This window comes from Elephas maximus, chromosome 8, assembly GCF_024166365.1.
Source record: "Elephas maximus indicus isolate mEleMax1 chromosome 8, mEleMax1 primary haplotype, whole genome shotgun sequence".
Lineage (NCBI taxonomy): Eukaryota > Metazoa > Chordata > Mammalia > Proboscidea > Elephantidae > Elephas > Elephas maximus.
In genome coordinates this window covers 126,074,648-126,100,548 of record NC_064826.1, presented here as the reverse complement: position 1 = coordinate 126,100,548, position 25,901 = coordinate 126,074,648, and the positions used below count along the sequence as shown (strand labels likewise).

The 25,901-nt window shown below is 41.0% G+C and overlaps 1 protein-coding gene across 3 annotated transcripts; it reads left to right on the top strand.

The window, feature by feature from the left end:
- Positions 1-2,075: 2,075 nt before the first annotated feature.
- On the top strand, positions 2,076-23,341 carry GHITM (growth hormone inducible transmembrane protein). Of its 3 annotated transcripts, none has more exons than XM_049894617.1 (9): positions 2,076-2,183; positions 4,634-4,800; positions 9,003-9,102; positions 10,239-10,350; positions 10,948-11,089; positions 15,275-15,383; positions 20,785-20,973; positions 21,415-21,586; positions 22,408-23,341. In XM_049894617.1, exons 2-9 carry the CDS (start codon positions 4,672-4,674, stop codon positions 22,490-22,492), a joined length of 1,038 nt encoding a protein of 345 aa, XP_049750574.1. In that variant the 5' UTR covers positions 2,076-2,183; positions 4,634-4,671; the 3' UTR covers positions 22,493-23,341. The 3 variants fall into 3 exon arrangements, with proteins under 3 accessions (XP_049750574.1, XP_049750576.1, XP_049750575.1); XM_049894619.1 differs by having other exon boundaries at positions 2,086-2,216; XM_049894618.1 differs by lacking the exon at positions 2,076-2,183 and adding an exon at positions 2,223-2,325.
- Positions 23,342-25,901: the final 2,560 nt, after the last annotated feature.

The following is a 25,901-nucleotide window of genomic DNA, read 5'->3' as shown; positions in this document are numbered from 1 at the left end:
ACACTCCAACTTGACAGGTAAACAAAATCTACTGAAGGTTTTATTTATAAAATCTACATTCACTTTGGCTGTAAGGGTGTGCTCTGCCTTACAGGCAAACAAAGATACTTAACAGGTAGAGTTGAGTACAGATACAACTTCACATCCAAGCAATGGCAGGAAAGGAGGTGAGGTTTACAAGGGTGGAAACCAACTGTGAAACTTTCTTTACATCAGTTTCTAGTCTAACACAAATCTGCCATACTTGATACAATTCAAAGCAATATTTCTAAAATGAAAAGTATAAAAAATTTCAACAAGAAGTTTTAGTAATATATTTGCAGCTGGGCCAACTTTATTGGAAGCTTTGGATACAGAACTATCAGTTACCAAAAACGAACCAAACCGTTGTTATCAAGTGGATTCCGACTCATAATGACCCTATAGGGCAGAGTAGAACTGCCCCATAGCGTTTCCAAGGAGCAGCTGGTGAGTTTGAACTGCCAACCTTTATGGTTAGCAGCGGAGCTCCTAACCACTGTACCAGCAGGGCTCCACCAGGAGTTTAAAAAAAAAAAAAAATTGCCCTTTACTCTAAGGACCCAAAAGAACAGAGTAGAACTGCCCCATAGGGTTTCCAAGGCGCCGCTGGTGGATTCAAACTGCCTACCTTTTGGTTAGCAGTTGAGGTCTTAACCACTGTGAGGCAGGGCTCCTTCAGGAAAGCGTAGATACATAAAACAAAAAAACCAAATACACTGCCACTGATTCCGACTCATAGTGACCTTATAGGGCAGAGTAGAACTGCCTCATAGGGTTTCCAAGGAGCAGCGGGTAGATTCGAAATGCCCATCTTTATGGTCAGCAGCCTGAGCACTTAACTGCTGTGCAACCAAGCTCCAATAGGAAAGAGTATAAAAAAAAAAAATAGACTCTGCTTATTTAGCTGACTCGTATTTCAACTAGACAGCAACGGGTTTGCTTTTTCTTTTTTTTTTTTTTTTGAGCTGAGAAAAGAAAAAGCTAATGCCTACGCCTCGTTGAGGAACTAAAAACAACACGTTTATCTATAGGCTCTAATTAACAACTCAAGCTTTTCCTAAGGCCCACTGCGGGAACACTCTTAACATAACAAGCAGGACTGAGCTTTGTTTTTCAAAGGGCAAACTTTAACAGAAGCCAAATTGTTACCCGGAGTGCAGAAGACCTTCAGTTAAATTCGAGAATGGAGTGCTTAATTTTGGTCGTAAAATTCCCCCAATAGACCTACCGGCACCTCAAAATTTAAAAGTTCTCCACCGTTTACATTGCTGTAGAGCAGTTTCTGTCAGGCTTGTGCAGTTTGGGTCAGGCTTTTTACAGTTAATATTTGGTTTTGTGGATAAGAAAAATCTTAAAATCGAAGTCTGTTATTAATTGTCCTCTTCAACACCACCTACGAGAATGAAAGATAAAAACAAACTCCCTCTTGAAGTCGGGAAATAGCTTTTCACTATACAAATTATGTGCAACGGCAGTATCTTAATAGTCCTCAGGTTTTTTCTAACCGTATTTTACAGGTATAGACTGAGGCTCGACAATGTCCTGTGGCAAGGTCACAGGGCAAAGAAAAAACTCCTAAAATCCCGCCCCGTCGCTCTCCTTCCTTGCGTGACTCCTACACTTTTCTAGACTTCGCCGTTTAACCTTTGGCGTCAGACCCAAGAGACCAGTTGGCTCCAGTCTGAAACTGTCATACACCGTTTGGAATAAATTTTTGAGACGTCCAAAAGGCGACAGGCGGAAAAGAACAGGCCACGGGATAACTCTGAAGTGTAATACTCCTTTCTTTCAATTTTTAATTATTTTTGTAACACCGTTGAGACTAGCTCCGCTGTCCAGAGCTAAGATGGCGGAGATGACTTCTCTGCCCACACCCAAAATGGACACTGACTGTGACGCTTCCCACAACAATCCTCTACCGGCCCCGCCCCACCAGTCCGTACCCGTCACCCATACTGTACCCGCTCTTCCGTCAGAAGCCTGCTCACGATTGGCTGTCCGCACTTTTTTGACTCCTAAGCGGATGTTGCGTCCCAGAGTGTGCTAGAGGAACTGTGCGCGCAGGTGCAGTAAGGGGAAGGCGAAGGACCGGAGAGGTGCGCGCGTGCGCAAGTCGCCGGCCCGGAAGGGGAACTGCGCGGAGGCGGTGACTCGGCGCTGAGGTACGGCTACCTGAGGCACGGCTACCTGAGGCAGTACGAGACCCGGGCTTCCCCCGTACTTTTAACTGACGGCCCCGTAGGGCCGCTGGGCGAGGCTGGGGAGGAGGGGAGGCGGCGGCTCTGCTAACTGCGTCACGGCCGGGTGCGTGTCAAGGTCGCCATCCTGCAGGCGACCCGGTGGGGGTTGGCGACCCGGCAGACCGGGGTGGTGACCCCGGGGATGGGCAGGCGGGCAGGGGCTGGTCTTCGCCGGCTTTCTCTTCCAGACCGAACAGCCACACTCTGACAGATAAGGGGGGCGCCCAGAGGGGTGTGTTGTAGTGTTCGTGTTGACGTTAGGAAATTAGAGGCTGGGGGCGCCCAGAGGGGTGTGTTGTAGTGTTTGGGTTGACGTTAGGAGATTGGAGGCTGGGGGCGCCCAGAGGGGTGTGTTGTGGTGTTTGGGTTGACGTTAGGAGATTGGAGGCTGGGGGCGCCCAGAGGGGTGTGTTGTAGTGTTTGTGTTGATGTTAGGAGATTAGAGGCTGGCTGCTGGGTTCTCGTCCGAGTCTAGTGGGCTTCGTGGTCTTTCTCAGGAGACCGGGCGCCTATGCTTATCGATGCTTACGGAGCCAGTATTTTTTCCATTGTATAATTTAGGCACCTGAGTCTCCTAGAGGTCCAACAACCATACAAGGCTACTGTAGCATGTGGCTGAAGGGGGATTCCCACCCTGGTCTTCGGTGCGACTGAGTGCAGGCTAGTCAGAATGGGCCTCTGCCCCAGTCAGGGGACTGATGGAGATAACGCTGAGATGGTGCAATGGAATGAAGATGCCAGAAGGGCATGGTGTTTCCGCAGAGGACAAATGCCCAGTGTTGTACATCCTTCACAGATCCAGTGGTAGAGCTGGAAGGGCCCTCATGTGTTTTTTAATCAAATGTTCTTAGTTCTTGGGGTACTAGTTAAAGTACATATTCCTGGGCTCCATTCCATTGTCGTTGGTAGGGGCTGCAGATTCAGTCTGCCTCATAGCTGCCCGATGCGCAGCAGTCCTGCGCCATCCTCACAGTTGTTGCTATGTTTGAGCCCATTGTTGCAGTCACTGTGTCAATCTATCTTGAGGATCTTCCTCCTTTTCATGACCCTCTACTTTACCAAGCATGATGTTCTTCTCCAGGAACTGAGCTCTCCTGACAACATGCCCAAAGTACGTGAGACACAGTCTCGCCATCTTTGCTTCTCAGGAGCATTCTGGTTGTACTTCCAAGACAGATTTGTTCCATTAGGACTCAGGAATCTACATTTTAAAGATGCATCCCAAGTTTACGCAAAACAAGTAGTCGAAGAGTTAGCACTGTTTCATTCAGCTCCCTTAAGTTACAGGTGGAGACAGTGAAATCCAGGAGTACAGTCACTTGGCCACAGTTCACAAAAATTATTGGTAGAGATGGGCCTGTAGCCCAAGTTGCCTTACTCTTACCCCTTTCTTTTCTACTTAATCACCTTAGCATTACAGGAAGATGTTCATCCGATTCTGGTCGACCAGCCATCTGGTGTAATCTGCCCTGGAGCTAAGATAACCCAGTTTTTAGCATGCTTTTCTTTTGGGGGGCACTACTGACAAATCCTCATTTGAGGGGATCTTGGTAATGGAGTTTACTTTGAAAGATTGAATGCCCCTTATTTGGCTGTAGAAAAGCATATAGAAAGCTCTGGTGTGAAATGGTTAAGCACTGGGTTGCTAGTCAGAAGGTTGACAGTTTGAACCCACCAGTCTCCACAAGAAAAAAGACCTGATAATAGTCTGCTTCCGTAAAGATAACAGCTTAGGAAACCCTATGGGGCAGTTCTACCATGTCTTATAGAGTTGCTATGGGTTGGAATCTACTTTCTGGCACATAACAATATAATAGGTTAATTTACTTTGATTATTTTTATATTTTGTCTTGAAGGGAAGTGGTATTTTGGCATGTTTAACTGAAATTTGTAATGTTTGGTTTCTGTTGTCTAAAATTTTAGTTTTATAATGCAGTACGACCTTGAAGCGTTATTCATGTCTTCCTTGGATGACATTTTTCATGTGCTCAGAAAAAATAAGATTTCTTCTTTTATATTTTCCAGTTGAATGCTGGCATAAATCTTAAGCCAGAGCCATCACAGGCCTTGTAATCGTGTTAAGATACCAACGTTCACACTGTTAGACTTGTAACTTAAGCAGAGCCGTGCATAAGTAATTAGTCAAAGAGAGATTTAAACCTAATTTTGTGGCTCCATCCCAAACTGGGTTGTTTGGAACGGGCTTCTTGAATTACAAGGACAAGCAGAAGATTCGTCATTGAAATTTTGAAAGGTCACCTTCTTCCATCTTTTCTACTAAAGATAGTGGTTCAGTCTTCTGTATGTCCTTTTCATCAAGTAGTTAATGGTTTTTGTCTTTTGTCTTTTTATTTGTCTGTGTTTCTAACCAGCATTTCAGATCTGCTTGGTGTAAGCCTGGTACGCCACCATGTTGGCCGCAAGGTTTGTGTGTCTCCGGATTCTCCCTTCAAGGACTTTCCACCCAGCTTTCACTAAGGCCTCCCCTCTCCTGAAGAATTCCATCACAAAGAATCAGTGGCATCTAACACCCAGCAGGGTAAAGATACTCTGAATGTTTTTATATTGTCTGTCTTTCTCTCTTTGTACTCCTGGGGGCCATTTTTGGGCAGAGCCTGAAGCTTATTCCTCTGCTTTTAGTGACTTATTGAAGCAGTTAGTTTTGATAATGTCCTGAATCAGCTCTTTCTCCCCATTAATTTTGTATTATTCTGGTCCATCCTTATCCCATACATAAGAGAAAGAGCTCCTATAACTTTATTTACAGCTCTTGGAATTTCCTCATTCAGAGAATTTAGGATAATTGGTGAAGGATTGAGAGCTACATATTGCAGTAAAGAGATTGCAGGGTCTGTTGTCAAAACTAAGAAAAACCAGACATATTAGTACTACTTGGTCAATAGCATGTTAATGAGTTAATGAAGATATTATTTTAGAGCCTCTTTAGAAGATGATAAAATAAAATCTATCAGGTGAGAGGAAAACCCCCTTTGTTTCACAATAGATTTGTCTTTAGCATTCAAATTAGAAGGAACATACATTTTAAAATGTGAGGTAGATAAGGGGAATATATAGAAGCTAGACAACTTTTTCCCTTTTAAGTCAACTGTTGAAAAAGAGCTAAAATAAAGGTAGTAGCCATCACTTCCCTTGGTTCAATGTTAAGGAACAATGCTTTTTTTTTTTTTTTTAACTCATTTCCTAGATGACAAAATGTAGCTAATACTAATACTGAGTATATTTTTAAAAAATATTAATGGAGTCTTACCTTGATATTTGGTTAAGGTTTAAAATACTACAATAACTCTAGATATATATATATAATTTATAGTTTATAAAACTTAGAAAAATAAAAAGTTAGGTGTATAAGGAATTGGTAAGTTACCTCTAAGATGGAGCCCAGGTGGTTGTTAGGTGCCATCGAGACGATTCTGACTCATAGTGACCCTGTGTATCACAGAACAAAACACTGCCCAGACCTGTGTCATCTTCACAATCATTGTTATGGTCAAGCCTGTTGTCGCAGCCACTGTGTCCATCCATTTCCTTGAGGGTCTTCTTCTTTTTCACTGACCCTTTACGAATCATGTCTTTCTCCAGGGACTGATCCTTTCTGTTAACATATGCAAAGTATGTGAGACAAAGTCTTGCCATCCTTACTTCTAAAGAGCATTCTGGCTGTACTTCTTTCAAAACAGATTTGTTTGTTCTTCTGGCAGTCCATGGTATATTCGGTATATTTTGGTATATTTTGCCAAGCCTGTAATTCAAAGGCATCAGTTCTTTTGTCTTCCTTATTGTCTAGCTTTCACATGCATATGAGGTGATTGAAAACACCTTGGCTTGGGTCAGGCACACTTTAGTCCTTAAAGTGACATCTTTGCTTTTTAATACTCTAAAGAGGTCTTTTGCAGCAGATTTGGCCAATGCAATGTATCCTTTGATTTCTTGACTGCTGCTTCTGTGGGCATTGATTATGAATCGAAGTAAAATGAAATCCTTAATGAAATCTTTTCTCCGTTTATCATGATATTGCTTATTGGTCCAGTTGTGAGGATTTTTGTTTTATTTTAAAATGTAATCCGTACTGAACTCTGTAGTGTTCAATTGTCATCAGTAAGTACTTCAAGTCATCTTCACTTTCAGGAAGCAAGGTTATATCATCTGCATATTGCAGGTTGTTAATGAGTCTTTCTCCAATTCTGATGCCATGGTCTTCATTATAGTCCAGCTTCTTGGATTATGTTTGCTCAGCATATAGATTGAATAAGTATGGTGAAAGGATACAGCCCTGACACACACCTTCCCTGACTTTAAACCATGCAGTATCCCCTTGTTCTGTTTGAACACTGCCTCTTGGTCTGTGTACAAGTTCCTTATGAGCACAATTAAGTGTTCAGGAAGTCCCATACTTCGCAGTGTTACCCATAATTTGTTAGGATCCACAGAGCTGAATGCCTTTGCATAGTCAGTAAAGCACAGGTCAACATCTTTCTGGTAGTAGTCTCTGCTTTCAGCCAGGATCCATCTGACATCAGCAGTGATACCCCTCCTACATCCTCTTCTGCATCCAGCTTGAATTACTGGCAGTTCCTTGTCAGTGTACTGCTGCAGCGGCTTTTGAATGATCTTCAGCAAAATTTTACTTGCCTGTGATATTAATGATATTGTTCGATAATTTCTGCATTCTGTTGGATCACCTTTCTTTGGAATGGGCACAAAGAAGGATCTCTTCCAGTTGGTTGGCTGGTAGCTGTCTTCCAAATTTTCTGACATAAACCAGGGAGTGCTTCCAGAGCTGCATCTGTTTGTTGAAACATTTTAGCTGGTATTCTGTCAATTCCTAGAGCCTTGTTTTTCAACGATGCCTTCAGTGCATCTTCACCCTCTTCCTTCAGCACCATCAGTTTTTGATCATATGCTACCTCCTGAAATGGTTGAATGTTGATGAGGTTTTTTTGGTACAGTGACTGTGTATTCCTTCCATCTTCTTTTGATGCTACCTGCATCGTTTAATACTTTCCCCATGGAATCCTTCAATACTGCATCTCAAGGCTTGAACTTTTTCTTCAGTTCTTTCAGCTTGAGAAATGCTGAGTATGTTCTCCCCTTATGGTTTTCTATTTCCATGTCTTTGTACATTTCATTGTAATACTTTGTCTTCTCGAGCCGCCCTTTGGAATCTTCTGTTCAGCTCTTTCACGTCATCATTTCTTCCTTTTGCTTTAGCTGCTCTACGTTCAAGAGCAAGTTTCAGAGTCTCCTCTGACATCCATCTTGGGCTTTTTTTTCTTTCCTGTCTTTTTAATGACCTCGTGCTTTCTTCATATAGGGTGTTCTCGATGTCATTCCACAACTTGTCTAGTCTTCGGTCATTAATGTTCAGTGCGTCAGATCTGTTCTTGAGATGGTCTCTAAATTCAGGTGGGATATAATCAAGGTCGTACTTTGGCTCTTATGAACCGTTTCTAATTTTCTTCAGCTTCAACTTGAACTTGTATATGAGGAATTGATGGTCCGTTCCACAGTTGGCCCCTGGCCTTGTTCTGACTGATGATATTGAGCTTTTCCATTATCTCTTTCCACGGATGTAGTTGATTTGATTCCTGTGTATTCTGTCTGGTGACTATCTGTGTATAGTCCCCGTTTATGTTGTTGAAAAAAGGTATTTGTAATGAAGTCGTTGGTCTTGGAAAATTCTATCATGCGATCTCTGGCACCCTTTCTCTTACCAAGGCCACTACCAATCCTTCTTCTTTCCAGTTTTCACATTCCAATCACCAGTAATTATCAGTGCGTCTTGGTTGCATGTTTGATTAATTTTGGAGTGCAGAAGTTGATAAAAATCTTCAATTTCTTCACCTTTGGCCTTAGTGGTTGGTGCATAAATTTGAATGATAGTTTTATTAACTGGTCTTCCTTGTAGGCATATGGATATTCTCCTATCCTTGACAGCCTTGTGCTTCAGGATAGATGCTGAAATGTTCTTTTTGATCCTCTTCAATTTGCCATCCCCGACATAGTAGAATATATGATTGATTCAAAACGGCCAATACCAGCCCATTTCAGGTCATTAATGTGTAGGATTTCAATCTTTACGCCTTCCATTTCACATTTGATAACTTCCAATTTTCCTAGATTCATACTTATTCCATTCCATGTCCAGAATGTTAATGGATGTTTGCAGCTGTTCTTCTCATTTTGAGTCATGCCACATCAGCAAATGAAGATCCTGAAAGCTAGACTCCATTCACGTCGTTAAGGTCGACCCTACTTTGAGGTGGCAGCTCTTTGCCAGTCGTATTTTGAGTGCCTTCCAACCTGAGGGGCTCATCTTCCAGCACTATGTCCGATAGTGTTCCGCTGCTATTTATAAGGTTTTCGTTGGTCAGTGTTTTCAGAAGTAGATTGCGAGGTCCTTTTTCCTAGTCTGTCTTAGTCTGAAGCTCAGCTGAAACCTGTCCACCAAGGGTGACCCTGCTGGTATTTGAAATACCAGTGGCAAAGCATCCAGTATCGCAGCAACATGTAAACCACCACAGTATGACAAACCGACAGACATGGTGGGCAGAGCACAGATAAGGTCTACGTTTCGTTTTTTAGATTGGCCAATGTACTTCTTTAGTAAAATTACATGTCTAGAAAGTACCAGATTTCTTTAAATATAGTTTTCTAGTGTAAAAAAATCTTCTTAACATTGTATTTTGACATGGGTGGCATGTGTCTTTGCATGTATCTCAGGAATATGCCACCAAGACAAGATTTGGGATCCGGCGTGGGAAAACTGTCCAAGAACTCAAAGAGGCAGCGCTGGAACCATCAATGGAAAAAATATTTAAAAGTAGGTAGCAGTCTTTAAGAGTCCATGAACAGTCTCTTAAAAGTATTTACAAACCTGTGTGTATATGTATTTTCTGGGAAGAAAGATCGTAATTCTCATCACTGTCCGGGATCTGATGGCTCATAAAACATTGGTTCTTTACACTTGGTTCAGTGGTTCCCAGTCATTTTTTCTTCCAGTGAAAGTTATACTTTGATCATTATAACACGAGAAAGTTCATTTAAAGCTGTATAGAATCTTCGTTGAAGAACGTATTTTTTGTATATGTTTTGGATCAAGAGTAGATCACCAAAACATAACTCTTAGTAAACACCTGAGAAGGGGCTTCTCACTAGCCGTCCATATAGTACATTTTAGGAGTCAATGCATTAATGAAATCAATTTGGCTCACAGTTGGGATTTCAGCTTTTCAAGTTCAGAAGCTAGAGTTTTACAGCCTCCACAAAACTAATCAAAGAACACCACTGCTCCTTAAGCTTGCAAAATATCACTGTATTCCAGAGGGAAAGAGTGTCCCTCAGGGCATTTCCTTCTGATTAGTTAGTTGACCCTAGAGACCAAATTACGTGACTTACGTGATGATAGTATAACATCCTTAGTGAACAGATTAAGACTGAAGGGATTAAGATGCTCTTTCTGAATACTTCCATTGAGTCAAAGTTGATAACAAGTTAAATGTCTCTTTGTCAGTACTCTAAAACAAGAACGCCTTCTCCCATGATTCTGCTGCATAAACACTAATTACCTTTTTCTTCTTTGGTTCCCCTTCTCATCTTTCTCAGCTTTTTCATGGTAGCATAGCCCATCTTCTTACTAATACCGTGAGCTCTGCCACAGACATGTCCGCATCTACACGTGCCCTGCCCCCACGCATCTCTTGTTGGGGTGACATTGACGGTTCATCAGTTCACTCTGATCCTTTTTTGCACTGATTACCTTTTGTTTCAGGGCTGTCCTGTTTTAGCAGATCTCTAATTTTAAGGGTGTTTCTATATCCCCATATGTACTAATCGTGGCTGTTATTAAGAAATACAGTATGTAGTTTGATTCCCCTCATGTAAATGTTGTCAAAGGCTTACCATCAGCACATGAACTTAGTCAAGACATTAACTGATATTTCCTCCTATGTTCTGCAGTTGATCAGATGGGAAGGTGGTTTGTTGCTGGAGGGGCTGTTGTTGGTCTTGGAGCCTTGTGCTACTATGGCTTGGGAATGTCTAATGAGATTGGAGCTATTGAAAAGGCTGTGTAAGTACATTGTTTCCAAATAAGTCACGCCTTAAAGGTTCCAGTTTTTGCCTTATCCTTATCTTCAGCCATTTGTGGAATATTTTGTGTCTGATCTTAACTGTGGAAACCCTGGTGCCGTAGTGGTTAAGTGCTACGGCTGCCAACGAAACGGTCGGCAGTTTGAATCCGCCAGGCGCTCCTTGGAAACTCTATGGGGCAGTTCTACTCTGTCCTGTAGGGTTGCTATGAGTTGGAATCGACTCGATGGCACTGGGTTTGGTTTTGGTAATCTTAACTGTGTAGAAATGTGCATGAATAAATACAGAATTTTTCCTTGCTTTTTTGGGATATGTTTATTCAAACCTAAATAAAAGTCTTTTTTATCAAGGTTACATATGCTTAAACAGTGTGTTGCTTTTTATATTTGCCAAATGTTTATATGCTTTATCCCATTGCACTTTTATAGTAACCCCAAGGTATGCGTTATTAGTTCCACGATAAATAAGATGAATGAGATTCAGAGCAGTAAAGCGATTTATCCCATGGTTGCTCAACCAGTAAACGATTCAGCCAGAATGCATGTCCTATTACTTAATCATGTCATGTTTCTTACAGAATTTGGCCTCAGTATGTGAAGGACAGAATTCACTCTACCTACATGTACTTAGCAGGAAGTATTGGCTTAACAGCTTTGTCTGCCTTGGCAGTGACCAGATCCCCTGTTCTCATGAGCTTCATGATGAGAGGCTCCTGGGTGGTAAGTCAGCTTGTTTTTTTTTTTTTCCATTTGCAGTTCCAAAGGTGAAACAAAGAACATTGAGGGCCTGGGGATTAAATGGAAGGAATACATTAATATATTGAGAAACTTTTTGTTAGAATAATATATGAATTATTAGTGCATCTGAGACAAAATAGGAAGTACACTTGGAGGTAAGTCGTGTTATTCTTTGTTTAATACATATTTTAATAGTGTCAAAGGGATTGGCAATCAAAGTTACAGGGACATTCTACTTGTCTTGTAGCTACAAATAGCAAACAGCCACTATTTCATAGCAATTTACTGAAGATAAAGCAAATGGAAGAACATCTCAGAGGTCAGTGGGAAGTATCTGCCTCAAAACCCAAGTCTTCTGCATTTTAAGAGTAGAGCAGTGCTGCCATTGTTAGTCCTGAACGTCTGGAGCCTGTTGAAGTATTTCTTGAGCACTTATTTAGCCAGGTACCAAAAATGATTTCAGATGTGACATCTGCTTTTCTACTATATGGTAGAAGAGAGTTTGAACTAGAGTAAGGGGCAAAGGACATGCAGTGAAAGTGGAAAGTACGTGTCAGATTACTGGGGAAGATGGCATGAAGGAGACCTTTATTTCTTTAGGGTCATTGAAGGCAGGTATTTTTTATTCTAGGAGAGGAAAAGGACAGCCCCAAGTTTACAAAACAGTTTGAGCAAAGCAGAGGAAGTAGGAAACCCTAAAAGTGACTTACAATCCTGCTAGGATAAAGTTTGTGTTTAAGCCGTGGAGTATGAAGAGGACACAGTTAGAAGGGAAGGTTTGGTTACCAAGCTGAGGAGCGTACGTAAGCAGTGGGAAGCCACTGAAGATAATCGGAACAGCAAAATTATGATTTATGTTTGAGTTTTAAGAACTAACTTTGAAGAGACAAGAAGTATGTGATGTGAGTGATATTTACCTTTTATTTTTCAGATTCTCACTTAGCAGATAAGGAGCTTAAGGCACTATGCATGAGTACACACACACTGGTTGTGTGCCGTCGAAGTCAGTCCAACTCATAGTGACTTTATAGGACAGAGTAGAATTGCCCCATAGGGTTTGCTAGGCTGTGAGCTTTACAGAAGCAGGTCACCAGGTCCTTCTCCCACTGGGGGGTTCAAACCACCAACCTTTCGGTTAGCACGCGAGCACTTAACCATTGCACCACCAGAGCCCCTTCTCTTTCTCTCTACACATACATAGTTTTTCTAATTAGTAGACCCTGACTGATTTTCAAGAAAATTCTGTTTGTGATATACTGAAATATGTATTTTAATTAAAAATAGTTATCCTTGGATTTTTAAAGGGGTTTTATTACACCTCTGTCTGACGAGAATGAAGACTTTAAAAGTTGATGGTGTCAGTCCAAGCTCAACTCACACACTTAAAATTGCCTGAAAAACTTTTTATATGGCAGCAAGGAGCGCTCATGCCTACTTAGCCAAAACCTCAAATTCAGAATAAACTCAAGGCCTTTAACATACAGGCAGTTCCTGGGTTATGAACAACATCAGTCTTTAACAGTGTCTTCAAGGTGAATTTGTGGATAAGTCAGAACAGGTACATGCGAGAAAAGGCTCGAAGCCTTTTCAGCAATTTAGAAGCCGCTCATGCAGAAAGTGAAGATGAATGTGATGATAAATTTGTTGTAGTAGGGGTTGGTTCAGTCATTTCAGAGTGAGGGCATATTTACATAACAATAAAGGGCAAGTTAAAAAGCAGAGATGTCACTTTGAGGACTAAGATGTACCTGACCCAACCCATGGTATTTTCAGTCACCTCATGTACATGTGAAAGCTGGACAGTAAATAAGGAAGACCAAAGAAGAATTGTTGCCTTTGAGTTACGGTGTTGCAAAGAATGTTGAATACACTGTGGACTACCTGAAGAATGAACAAATCTATCTAGGAAGAAGTAAGCAATCAGAATGCTCCTTAGAAGCGAGGATGGCAAGACGTCATTTCACATACTTTAGAAATGTTATCAGGAGGGACCAGTCCCTGGAGAAGAACATCATGCTTGGTAAAGTAGAGAGTCAGTGAAAAAGAGGAAGACCATCAACAAGATGGATTGACACAGTGGCTGCAACAATAGACTCAAGCCTAACAACAACTGAGAATGGTGCAGGAACAGGCAGTGTTTTGTTCTGTTATGTATAGGGTCACTACGAGTCAGAATCAAAAGCATCTAAAAACAGCAAAGGGCAAGTAACAAGTTGTCAGTAAGCCAGACGTTCATAACCTGGGGACTTACTGTAACAGAAAGATAATAGGATTCAATTCATTATCCTTCACCTTTTTAAAAACTGGTTTATTACACTTATGCTCATCAGAAGACTTCAAAAGAATAAGAGAATCTACAGGCTGAGAAAAAATTTTTGGCTGTTACAAATCCGACAAAGGTCTAATCTCTCAAATCTAAAGGAATATGTACCATCTCTACAACAAAAAAACAAATAACCCAGTTAAAAAGTTGGCAAAGGAAATGAACAGACACTTCACCAAAGACATTCAGGCGGCCGACAGACACATGAGGAAATGCTCGAGATCACTAGCCATTAAAACCCGTTGCCATCGAGTCAATTCCAACTCATAATGAACCTGACAGAGTAGAACTGCCCCATAGGGTTTCCAAGGAGCGCCTGGTGGATTTGAACTGCCAGCCTTCTGGTTAGCAGGCATAGCTCCTAACCACTAAGTCACCAGGGTTTCCCACTAGCTGTTAGAGAAATGCAAATTAAAACCACAATGAGATACCATCTCACCCTGGTGTTACTGGCACAAATCAAAAAAACAATAAATGTTGGAAAGGCTGTGGTGAGGTTGTAACTCTTATGCACTGCTGGTGGGAGGGGAGAGGTGGGGATGGAATGATATAACCATTTTGAGGAACAATATGGCACTTTTTTAACCCACCCCCAGTGCCGTCGAGTCAATTCCGTCGATTCCTTTTTTAGAAAGCTAGATATAGAGATAACCGTATGATCCAGCAATCCCACTCCTAGGGATATATCCTAGAAAAATAAGAGTCGTCACACAAATAGACATACATACACCCATGTTCATTGCAGCAGAGTTCACAATAGCAAAAAGATGGAAACGACCTAGATGTCCATCAACATGAATGGATAAACAAACTATGGTACATAACACACAATGGAGTACTACAATCTGCAAAGTATCTCACAACATGGATGAATCTGGAGGGCATCATACTAAGTGAGATAAGGCAATCACGAAAGGACAAATACTGTATGAGACCACTATAAAAATTCATGAAACAGTTCACACAAAAAGAAACACGTCTTTGATGTTACGAAGGAGGGGAGGGGTAGGGATGGAAAACAACTAAGTAGACAATAGGTAAGTGGTAACTTTGGTAAAGGGTAAGATAGTATGCAGTACTGAGGAAGCCAGCACAACTGGTACAAGGCAAGGTCACAGAAGCTCCATAGACATGTCCATATTCCCTACCAGACTGAATTACTGAGCTGAGGGCTGTGGGGACTGTCTAGCTCAATTGGCATAACACAAAGAAAATGTTCTGCATTCTGCTTTGGTGAGTAACACCTGGGGTGTTAAAAGCCTATGAATGGCCACCTGAGATACTCCACTGATTTCACCCATTCGGGAGCAAGGGAGAATGAAGAAAACCAAAGACACAAGGGAAAGATTAGTCCAAAGGATTAATGGATCACAACTACCACAGCCTCCACCCGGCTGAGTCCAGTACAACTAGATGGTACCCGGCTACCACTAGTGACTTCTCTGGCAGGGATCACGATAGAGGGTCCCAGATACCGCTGGAGAAAAATGGGGAACAAAATTCTAAATCACAAAAAAAGTCTGGACTTACTGGCCCGATAGATACTGGAGAAACCCCGAGAGTATAGCCCCCAGACAGCCTTTTAGCTCAGTAATGAAGTCACTCCTGAAGTTCACCCCTCATCCAAAGATCCGACAGGCCCATAAAACAAAACGAGACTAAAAGGGCACTCCAGCCCAGGGGCAAGGACTAGAAGGCAGCAGGGGACAGGAAAGCTGGTAATAGGGCATGAAAAAAAAAAAAAACTGGTTAATTAAAAGTAACTTAGTTGTATTGGAATGTCTCGGTTTCTATTTTTTTGTTGTATGAGTATCAGGTTTTTCATACTAATACGTGTCTTTCAGACAATCGGTGCAACCTTTGCAGCCATGATTGGAGCTGGAATGCTGGTACACTCAATACCATATCACCAGAGCCCAGGCCCAAAGCATCTTGCTTGGCTGCTACATTCTGGTATGTTCTAATTTTAAATTGTTATTAAACACAACCTGGTATATTGCTCTTTTTGGTGGGTCTTTACAGTCAAAAATGACATATACATCATTTAATTAAACCTCATGTTTGGAAAACGTAATTTTTTTCAATAGTCACTGATTGCATTATTGCCAGACCTCTGGTCTGAAAAGTTCGTGATTCTGAAATAACATCATGGACATCCCCAAAACTGCCCCTTATAACATTGTAGTATATGCAAAGGTTTACTTTTATGTATTTTGTCTAACGGGAGGATTTTAGATCTGATATACATCACTTGAGAGTTGTTTTTGTTGGGTGTCTTTAGAAAAAATAAAAACCCCTGAGTGTGGAGAAAAGAATGAGAGGGGTGGAGGTGAGACATGAAAGAATAGGAGAAGGTTTTGCAGTGGAGCATTGGGGAAAAGAAAGCACAGTCAGAAAGGTCCTGTAAATGCCCGTCTGTCTGAAGGAGAGTTGGCAGGGCCGCAGCTGGGTCAGAGTTACCCTGGGCAGGGCTAAAGCTCTCACCCTGAGTGCAGTTTTAGTATCCTCGCAGGTGTATGTTTCCCTTAACTGTGGAAACATAAATATTTTAGACAAAATGTTTCTATATCAAGTATTCCAATATATCCTTTCTTTGGGGTAGGTGAAGAGCCAGTCAGACCCAAGAAAAAACAAAAATGTTTCTTGTGTGCATGTTCTCTATAACGAAACAGCACAGATTTTGTCACCATTTCTCTGAAACTTCTGGGGAGAGAGATGTTTCTAACAAGGGTTAGGGTTAGTGAATGGAAATTAATATTTTGGCACCTGCTAAGACAAATTTCTGGTGTGAAATAAGTCATTTATATCCTTTATGTGCTGCCTTTGTTTTGGTAAATATGAAATATCAGAAGTTCCCAACAGTGGTTTCCCAGTCTCTGTTCCATTAGGTCCTAGATTGTTCAAGCATAGATGTTCTTTCCACAGAGTTACACGGGACAGAACTCTTCCAGTATCATATATATATATATATTCAAAATGCTTCTACTTTCATACGCATACACTGTAAAATTCAAAAGGGAGCTCGAAGGTGCAGTGGTTAAGAGCTCAGGCTGCTAACCAAAAGGTCAGCAATTCAAATCCCCGGCTGCTCCTTGGAAACCCTGTGGGGCAGCTCCCAGTGCTGCGAATATTAAAAGTGAAATTAAATTTTGGGATAACCACATACCATAGTAGTATATAATACTTTTTTTTTTCCTTTCTTTACACCATGTAAATATATAGATATAGATATATAAACATTTCCAAAAAATAAAATATTACCTGCCATGGACCGGAATGTTGGTATCCACATCAGCTATGAGAAGAAATCATACTTTACATTCAAATAATGTACCTATAACTACAAGTTAAATGATTCAAATTTTAAAAGTTGTATTTAAAAAAAAACCTACTTAATTTTTATCCGAAGATTTATGTCAGTCTAATTGTGGCATCTCTTTAGCCTTAGTGCTAAGAAATACTAATTTTGTTAGTTAAAAACTTAAGGATGCAAAGGAATTGTTATTAATTGCTCCAACTCATGGCAACCTCTTATGCATAACAGAACGAAACCTTGTCTGATCCTATACTGTCTTCATGATCATTGGTATGTTTGAGTCCATCATTGTGTGGCTGTTGTGTCAATCCATGTCACTGAGGGTTTCTCTCATTTTCGCTGACCCTCATCTTTACCAACCATGATGTCCCTTTCTGGCAATTGTTTTTTTTCTGATGACACGTCCAAAGTAAAGAAGCTGAAGTTTTATGAGTTCGCTTCTAAGGATCATTCTGGTTGTATTTCTTTTAAGACCAATTTGTTTGTTCTTCTGGCAGTCCATAGTATTTTCAGCATTCTTTGCCGGCACCATAATTCACGTGAATCAATTCTTCAGTCTTCCTTATTCATTGTCCAGCTTTCTCATGCATATGAGGTGATTGAAAAGACCATGGCTTGGGTCAGGTGTACCTAGTCATCAAAGTGATGTCTTTGCTTTTTAAAACCTTGAAGTCTTTTGTAGCAGATTTGCCTAATGCAATATGTTGTTTAATTTCCCCAGTGCTGCTTCCACGTACACTGTTGATCCAAGTAGAATGATAACCTTGACAACTTCAGTTTTTTTCCTCCATTCATCATGATGTTGTTTATCTGTCCAGTTATGAGGATTTTCAGTTTCAGGTGTAATCTGTACTGAAGGCTGTAGACTTTGACCTTCATCAGTAACTGCTTCAAGTCATCTTCAGTTTGAGTAAGCAGGGTTATGTCATCTGCATATCAGTTTGTTAATGAGCCTTCCCCAATCTTGATGCCACATTCTCCTTCATGTAATCTAGTTTCTCAGATTATTTGCTCAGCATGCAGATTGAATAAGTGGAAGGATACAGCCCTGACGCACACTTTTTTCCAGTTTGGAACCAGGCAGTATTCCCTTGTTCCGTTCAAACGACGCCTCTTTATCAGTGTATAGGTTCCATATGGGCACAATTAAACTGGAATTCCCATTTTTTTGTAATGCTGTTCATAATTTGTTACGATCCACACACAGTCAAATGCCTTCGCAAAGTCAACGAAACACAGGTAAACATCTTTCTGGTTTTCTCTGCTTTTAGCCAAGATCCATCTGATATCAGTCATGACATCCCAACATACTAGTCTGAATCCGGCTTGAATTTCTAGCAGTTCCCTGTCAATGTATGGCTGTGGCTGTTTTTGAGTTATCTTCAGAAGAACTTTGCTAGCTTGCGAAATTAATGATATTCAGTAATTTCCTCATTCCATTTGGTTGCCTTTCTTTGAAATGGGCATGAATCTGGATCTCCTCCACTCAGTTGGCCACGTAGCTGCCTTTCACGTTTGTTAGCTATATGACAGGTAAGCTCTTCCAGCAGCTCCACTGGTATTCTGTCAGTTCCTGAGGCCTTGTTTTTCACAAATGCCTTCAGTGCAGCTTGGACTTCTTCCTTCATTGCCAGGGATTCTTGATCATATGCTACCTCCTGAAATGGTTGAATGTTAACCAATTCTTTTTGGTACAGTAACTCTGTATATTCCTTCCATCTTTTCATGCTTCTTGTGTCATTCAATTTTTTGCCCATAGAATCCTTCAGTATTATAACTCAAAGGTTGAATTTTTTCTTTAGTTCTTTCAGCTTGAGAAATGCTGATTGTGTTTTTCTTTGTTGGTTTCTAACTCTAGGTCTTTGTTTATTTCATCATAATACTGAAATCTTCAGTTCTCTTACTTCACATTTCTTCTGTTTCCTTTAGCTACTGTGTGCCTGAAAGCAAGTTTCAGAGTCTCTTCTGACACCCGCTTTGGTCTTTTTCTTTTTTCCTTTCTTTTGAATGACCTTTTACTTTCTTCATGTGTGATGTCCTTGATGTTTTCCCACAACTCTTCTGGCCGTTGGTCATTAGTGTTCAGTGCAGGGGTTCAAGGGTACAGTGTACTGTTTTTGTTTTTGTTTTTAAGTATAAATCCTTTAGTTGAAATGCCAAAACCTTTGCCATCTGAGTTTTGCACACTTTACGTTATCGTTTCTAATGCAGTGGGTTGTGGTGCCTTGGCCAGTAAATACAGTCCTCCACCTATTTCCCATTTTAGACAGTGGGTTCCTTAAGGAAAGAGGTTCAGTGTCTTTTCCTCTCTCTCTCAAGTAGGACACACTCAGTTACTTCTTGGATTGAATTAAAATAGCTGCGTGGTTTTAATTCAAGTTTAAAGTAAACTTTTCTTCCTGGCTTGCTTATAAAACTCTTAACCTGGTATTAATGAGTCATGTTATGGGCGGGGGGGAATCCCTGAGACCACCCACACATTCAGTGATTTTCTAGGAGTCAGAGGACTTAGCATATGGTTGTACTCCGCCAAGAGGCTGTACAACAGGGTCAAAGGGACAAACACGCAGGCAGAGTCAGAGAAATCCATGCACAGGCTGCTAATGCTGGCTCTCCCATGAGGGGACACACCAAATGTGCGCCTCTCTCCAGCAGCAAAAAGTGCGTGTTTCTGCCCAGGGAAGCTCATTAGAGACTAGGGCCCAAGGTTTATTGATAGCTGGTCACATAGGCATCCTCTGCCTAGCAACTGTGAGAATTCAGAATCCCAGAAGGAAAGTAGGTGTTTGGCATAAATCACATTGTTTGGACAAGTAGTCAGGGCGCATCCAGCTGTCCTCAGTGGTTAGGGAACGGTTCAACACCAAGTTCTCAGACGCCAGCCAGGGACTAACCTTGTAAGCAGACCCCTGTGAGCAGCCTCAGAACTGCCCCGGTAGCTCTTTTCTTGCACAGTATGAATACAGTTTTCTCTCGTAATAGTGATGTTGAGGTATCTCGGTTAGTTTTGTAATTGAATTGTTCTTGAGCAGCAGATGTCTTGGACATTTAAGATTTTTAGCAGAAATTATAATAAAAATTCTTTGAATAATCTACTTAAAAGATTTGTTAAAATTTTTTTATGTCAGTTACAAAATGGATAGGACTGTTACTAGAAGGGCATACAAAACAAAATGTTACCAGTTTGTTTCCTAGAGCAAAAAAACACTTTTTAAATTACCTATCTTCAACTATACTAAACCTTATTACTTGACGTACAAATGTTACTCTTGCAAAAGAGGCCCAGTGGTGTTGAACTTCAGTACGAGAGCAGCTCTACTCCTATTCAATAAGTTAAACTATGCACACTTAATGTCTAGGAAAAGGGGATCTTGATAAACTCACCACTGAGGTAATGTTATCTAAATTTTTTTTTTTTAGTTAAGGAATTCTGTTCACCTTTGCTCATTATTGAGACCTTTTCACTGTAATTTTTATGAAGATATTTATAAATATCTGACAATTAAAATTACTTTTTACAAACTATGATAACCTTCTCTGTTACTTAAAGTAACAGTAGTGAGTGTCTTTTGAAGTTCCTATAGTTTAAGATTAGTGTCATGTACTGTTTCTCTAATTTTACTTTATTTCCGTTTGGCAGCAATAGGTTTGACCTTGAATTACTCATTTTAAGCATTTTTATCAGTTCTTATATGTATAAATCTGAAGGTAGGCTGAGATACAAATAATGAACTGTATTTGGCACAAGTTACTAAAATTAAAGATTAGTATTTGTGCTTTTCAGTCGTGACTGAAAATGGTGTGAATATTGTGATATAGAATTTGGATAGCTACAGGTTTGGGTTGTGGAATTTGGGGGTAGTATTTTTTATAAAGAAAAGCTCGGTAATCGACTTGGTTTATTTTTTAATAAAGAAAAACTGGGTAATCATATTGTCTAACAAAAAGGTATGTTAAGATGGCACGTCAGTTAGAAGTAGCCTTTTCCCTTGGGTTCTCATTCAGGAAATACTTACTGAGCACTGCCCCTTTCTCTAGGTGTGATGGGGGCAGTGGTGGCTCCCCTGGCCATCCTAGGGGGACCTCTGCTCATCAGAGCTGCCTGGTACACAGCCGGCATCGTCGGGGGCCTCTCCACGGTGGCCATGTGTGCTCCCAGTGAGAAATTCCTGAACATGGGCGCACCCCTGGGAGTGGGCCTCGGTCTCGTCTTCGTGTCCTCACTGGGTAAGCTGAGTTTGTGATGTCCTGAAATCATTTAAAGTACTCAGTTATCCTAATGAAGGGAATTTATTAAGAGCCATTTTTTAAGATTGTTTCCAAGATGTATGCCAGTTTCACTGGATTTTATTATTTTCCATCATGTAAAAATCTTGGCAACACGGTAACCATCATTAATGGTTTTTCCAAATATATCTCAAACAGGGTAGTGGCCTGGAGCACGTGAGAACTGCTCTGACGCAGGAGCCTCCCACGTAGCCCCTGGAGGGAGGAATAGCGTGGCTTTGCACGGATGTATATGATGTTAATGCATGTACTAAGTGACATGTTTTCTTGGTTGCACATTAACCAAATATACATATTTTTGTAAATAATGGAAGTTATTAATCCAGTTATAGGAAAGCCCTTTTTTGAAAAAAATCTTAGTTTTCTATATTTTGATTCCAGGATCCATGTTTCTTCCCCCAACGACTGTAGCCGGTGCCACTCTGTACTCAGTAGCAGTGTATGGTGGGTTGGTTCTTTTCAGCATGTTCCTTCTATATGACACCCAGAAAGTAATCAAGCGTGCAGAAATAGTACCAACGTATGGAGTTCAAAAATACGATCCCATCAATTCGTGAGTATTTAATGTCCTCACTCTTAAGTAAGGTATTTGTGTTATTTTGACCTGTTTTATGAGTTTGTGGAATTTTACCATTCCTGTTTCAGTTTGGTCTGTTCTCTAGTAAACTATGTATCCAGAAAACTTTTGATTATGTTGCAACTAAGTGTAATACCTATGCAGTTAGTTCAGAGTATCTTACCTGTTTTTGTTAACTGGCCTTATGGTGCAGTGGTTTGTCAGTTAAACTTGGGAGTATAAAGATTCCATCTTGGGAATGAATATTCAGCTTTTGCTGACATCAAGTGCTATGAAGTGATACTGCTTTTCCTTTCTTGGACTCTGTCAATGTAGGTTATTTTATTTAAATATGTCTTGAGTTTCATGGTGTCTATCACATTTTTTACAAGTGATTTGTTTTCCTTCTTCTGAAAATAAAATTTAATGTAATGGTTTAAAAAAAAAGTTGTAAAGCTTAAAGATTTGTAGCAGTTTTCTTTGGGGGGCAGGAGATATTTTATATTTAAAAATGCCAGACTTACGACTAACAGGTTTTTATAAAAGTGTTTCTTTGGTTTTGTTTTGATTATTTCATTGTCAGAGGATAGAGTTAGGATTTAAAACTCATCCCTCTGACACTTAGAAGATTGGTCTGCCAGAAGGGAAGCCTGGACTATATTGCAGTTTGGGGCAATTGAGCGTCTTATTTTTAATTTCCATTTATATATCTGTAACACATAACGAGTATTGTTTTTTCTTCTTTTCTAGATTAAGAAATAGTTTATCATCTTTATTAGAATTGCTTCATGTATAATGGGCATGGTTTTCTTTTCTAGGATGATGGGAATCTACATGGATACGTTAAATATATTTATGCGAGTTGTCACTATGCTAGCATCTGGAGGCAACAGAAAGAAATGAAGTAACTCTGCTTCTGGCTTTTCTGATACATCAGATACCGTGTTTGTTTAATTGGGACAGATGCTGATCAAATGGTTTGTACAGCCAGCTTTCACTGAAGTTTAGAAGACGAGAACATGCCAACATGTTTAAAATGTTCCAGTATAATGTGATGCTTTAGGTCTGCTTTTTCTTCTGGAGAATAAATTCACTTAGAGATAAGCACACACATTTCCACTTCTCATGCTTGAGTAACTGTAAAATGTTTCAACAAATATGAAAACTAAGGTTTTATTATGAGAATTTAAGTATTTTATCTATTTTTAAGTTTAGTTAAGTAAAAATTAGCAAGTGGCGTTTAGCTGCATATGCTTGGAATGCAGAATATTATAAGTAACATCCTAAGCGACATAGAGGTTTGGTAAAGGGACCAGAAATAAAGGGTCACCTGCAGTCTTTCTTTGAATACTTGGGAGTCAGCACTTGTGTAGTTGGTGGTGAGCGAGTGAGAACCATCTGGCTATATGGAAACAAGTGACCACTGTACATTCATCTGGTGCACTTAGCAGAAGCTTTGAGCATCAAAGACCCAGGTGACCACTATCCTGCTGTTGCTTCTCAGTGCTCTCTTTACAATGTAGATGTGGTCATGGGGCCTCATTGTTATGACAGCCCAGAGTGTTAATCACAGGGAGAATCCCTACTATGTGTATGTGACTTTTCAGTCTTCTAGAATAAACTATCTTTAAAATTAGTCTCAAGATAAAATTTTCAAAACACGAAATTTGTTGCATTTGCAAGTATACAAATAACATGTTCATAATTGCCAAGGGTTTTTTTTTTTCATGTTTATTAAAATGTGTAATAGAATACATGCTTGCCTTTCTCATGTCTTCAAGCTTTAAACCCAGAAAAGCCTGTTTGTGGTTTACACTTGAGACCATGGAAACAGTTTTTCTCCTTAGCCTATTGGTCTCTTACCATCTCTCAGAATAAGCACTTAAAAAACCAAGGCAGAACTAGTTCTGTCTTGTCCTAGGGTAAAATCACCAGAGTTACAGTAAAGCAAGAAGAAAGATTTTATCCGGCATATGTTCCAAGAGGGAAAAGTGGGAAATGGACAAGCACGCTGCCAGGGCCTTTCTGCCCCAGTCACAAAATCATTGGTGTATATTAACATTCTAAACGGGTGAAATCATTAAATGTTTCACCTTTTCACAGATTGGCTAAAAACTGCTGAATCGCCATGATTCTTCATTTTGAATTGTGTGTCTTAATCATTGGTACGAGTTTCAATAACAGGAGGGTCTTCGTTGGTCCAACAAATCTTACTGTTCACTAAATGCTAATAAAAAATAAGAGTAGAAAATATGTGGGTCTTTTCTGTTCTAAGATTTGTTTATGTGAACGGTTCCCTAAAAGATGTTTTCCAAGATGTCCTAGCTATTGTTTTATATCTCAGGGACCAGTTGGGTCACATTGTCTATACTCAAGGACAGGAAATAATGGCTCCAATTTTAACACCTATGTCAGTCTTTATGAAAACCAAAAATAACCAAACCCACTGCCCTAGAGTCCATTCCCACTCAGAGCAACCCTGTAGGACAGAGTAGAACTGCCCTATATGGTTTCCAGGGAGCGCCTGGTGGATTTGAACTGCCAACCTTTTGGTTAGCCGCCGTAGCTCTTAACTGCTACGTCACCAAGGTTATCAATAAAAAGTGTAATGGAGAAAGTTAGAGTTGTCCCCCAGCAATTTTTTTTTTCTCTTACCTAGACCGTTACTTACCTTCCTTGTGAAATTTTTTTGATGTGGAAGTTATTTTTGGAAGTCTTTAAGGAATGAAATAAGTCTGTATGATTAAGACAAGGAGCAAAGGCCCTGAGATCAGAGGGTGCCTGTTTGAGAAACAGCGAAGAGACTGGTGTGGTTAGCGGAGAAGCAAGTAAAGGAGAAATAGACAATACTGTATGGGAGGAAATAGGGGGTTGAGTGTGGAACCTAGAGACTTAGACAAGGAACAGAGGGGCCGCCAAATCTGCAAAGTAACAAGAAATGGGCCACGGCGCAGAAACAAGCCATTCCCCAGAACAATGGGGCAGGGTATCTAAAAATAGCCTGCAAACTTCTTTAAAGTTGCCTTGCAGAAGCAGCTGGAGAAGGCCAGGCCCAGGGACATGCACAGAACATCCACCTGTGGCTGCCGTGTGACCTCCCACCAGGGGCAGTGAGGAGATATGGCCCCAGCCGAGGAATCAAACCTCAGGAGTGAGAGACTGCAGGCGTGACACCCCATAATAAGTCCTGCTACGAATCCCAGAGGCCTCCAGGACAGGAGCCATCTTGGAAAGCTGCTGTGCCCACACCTTAGTTAACATGTCCCTGCCTGTGCCTATGAATAAATATGAATCTTTTCCTGCCCGAGAACTTTTAAAAACTGAGGCTTCTCTTTTTCTGTGAGATGAGGGCATGTGTTGCTGTAGGCCCTCCTCGTCTCCTCTTACAAGCCTCTTCAATAAAGCTTTGCTCGTGTGGAAAACTATGTGCCTTACCTGCTCAATCTTGACCAGTGAGAGGCAAGAACCTTATTCCGGTAACAAAGGGAATCTGGCCCCTATCCACCACTGGAGTTGGATGGTGGAGGGGATACTGGCCGGGGGCTAGCCCTCCCTGTTGGTTCTGTTCTGGCTTTGAGGCACCCAGGGCCGCATTTGTTCCTCGATAGGGTGTCCCCTCCAGTTCCTACACCTACGCCCTCCCACGAAGACACAATGAACACTAGTTTTAAATGCACTCAGACAGAAGAACACCCACCCAACCTAGAGGAGTGTCCACCAGACAAAGAATAACAATGCAAAAAGGATGTCCTCTAAACCAAAACCAGGACCCAACTAAAATCAGTGACCATAAATTACCTGTTCTCTGCTGTCAGCAGAGATAGAAAGGGAAGGAGGAAAAGGGTGTTCCAGAAGAAAGATTGTCCCAACTTCTGAGGGACTTAAATACCCTGTATCAACTACCAATTAACCTTGGGTGATCATAGATGGACAAAGATGGTTGTCGCCAATGGCAGAATGACCTGATACCCTTGGTTTCAGATGAGTTGAGGGACCCACTTCCCTCGTTTTACAACCCTTGGGGTTGGGTCTTAGGACTGCGCTGTTGCCACCCTCTTCTTTGCCTAGCTCGCCGGGGGGGACTGTAACCTCTCTCAGGAGAATTTAACCTCCCTCAGATGACCAGTGGAACAACCTGGTCCTGCGCGCTTAATTCAGAGGCCTTTCCCATCCAGTGTCCAGTTTCTGAGCTGAGGTGAAGACCCAGCAGACCTCGTCCGGGGGTGGGGATCATGGTGGCCACCTGAAACTCCTTACTGACCAAGTGGGGTTGGGGTGCACCTTAAGGGATTGTGGGGGTCTGGATACTCAC

Coding starts and splice junctions, on each gene's coding strand:
- GHITM (XM_049894617.1), top strand. CDS start 4,672: ATGTTGGCCGCAAGGTTTGTGTGTCTCCGGATTCTCCCTTCAAGGACT. Junction 4,801..9,002: donor GGCATCTAACACCCAGCAGG/GTAAAGATACTC, acceptor CATGTATCTCAG/GAATATGCCACCAAGACAAG. Junction 20,974..21,414: donor CGTCTTCGTGTCCTCACTGG/GTAAGCTGAGTT, acceptor TTTTGATTCCAG/GATCCATGTTTCTTCCCCCA.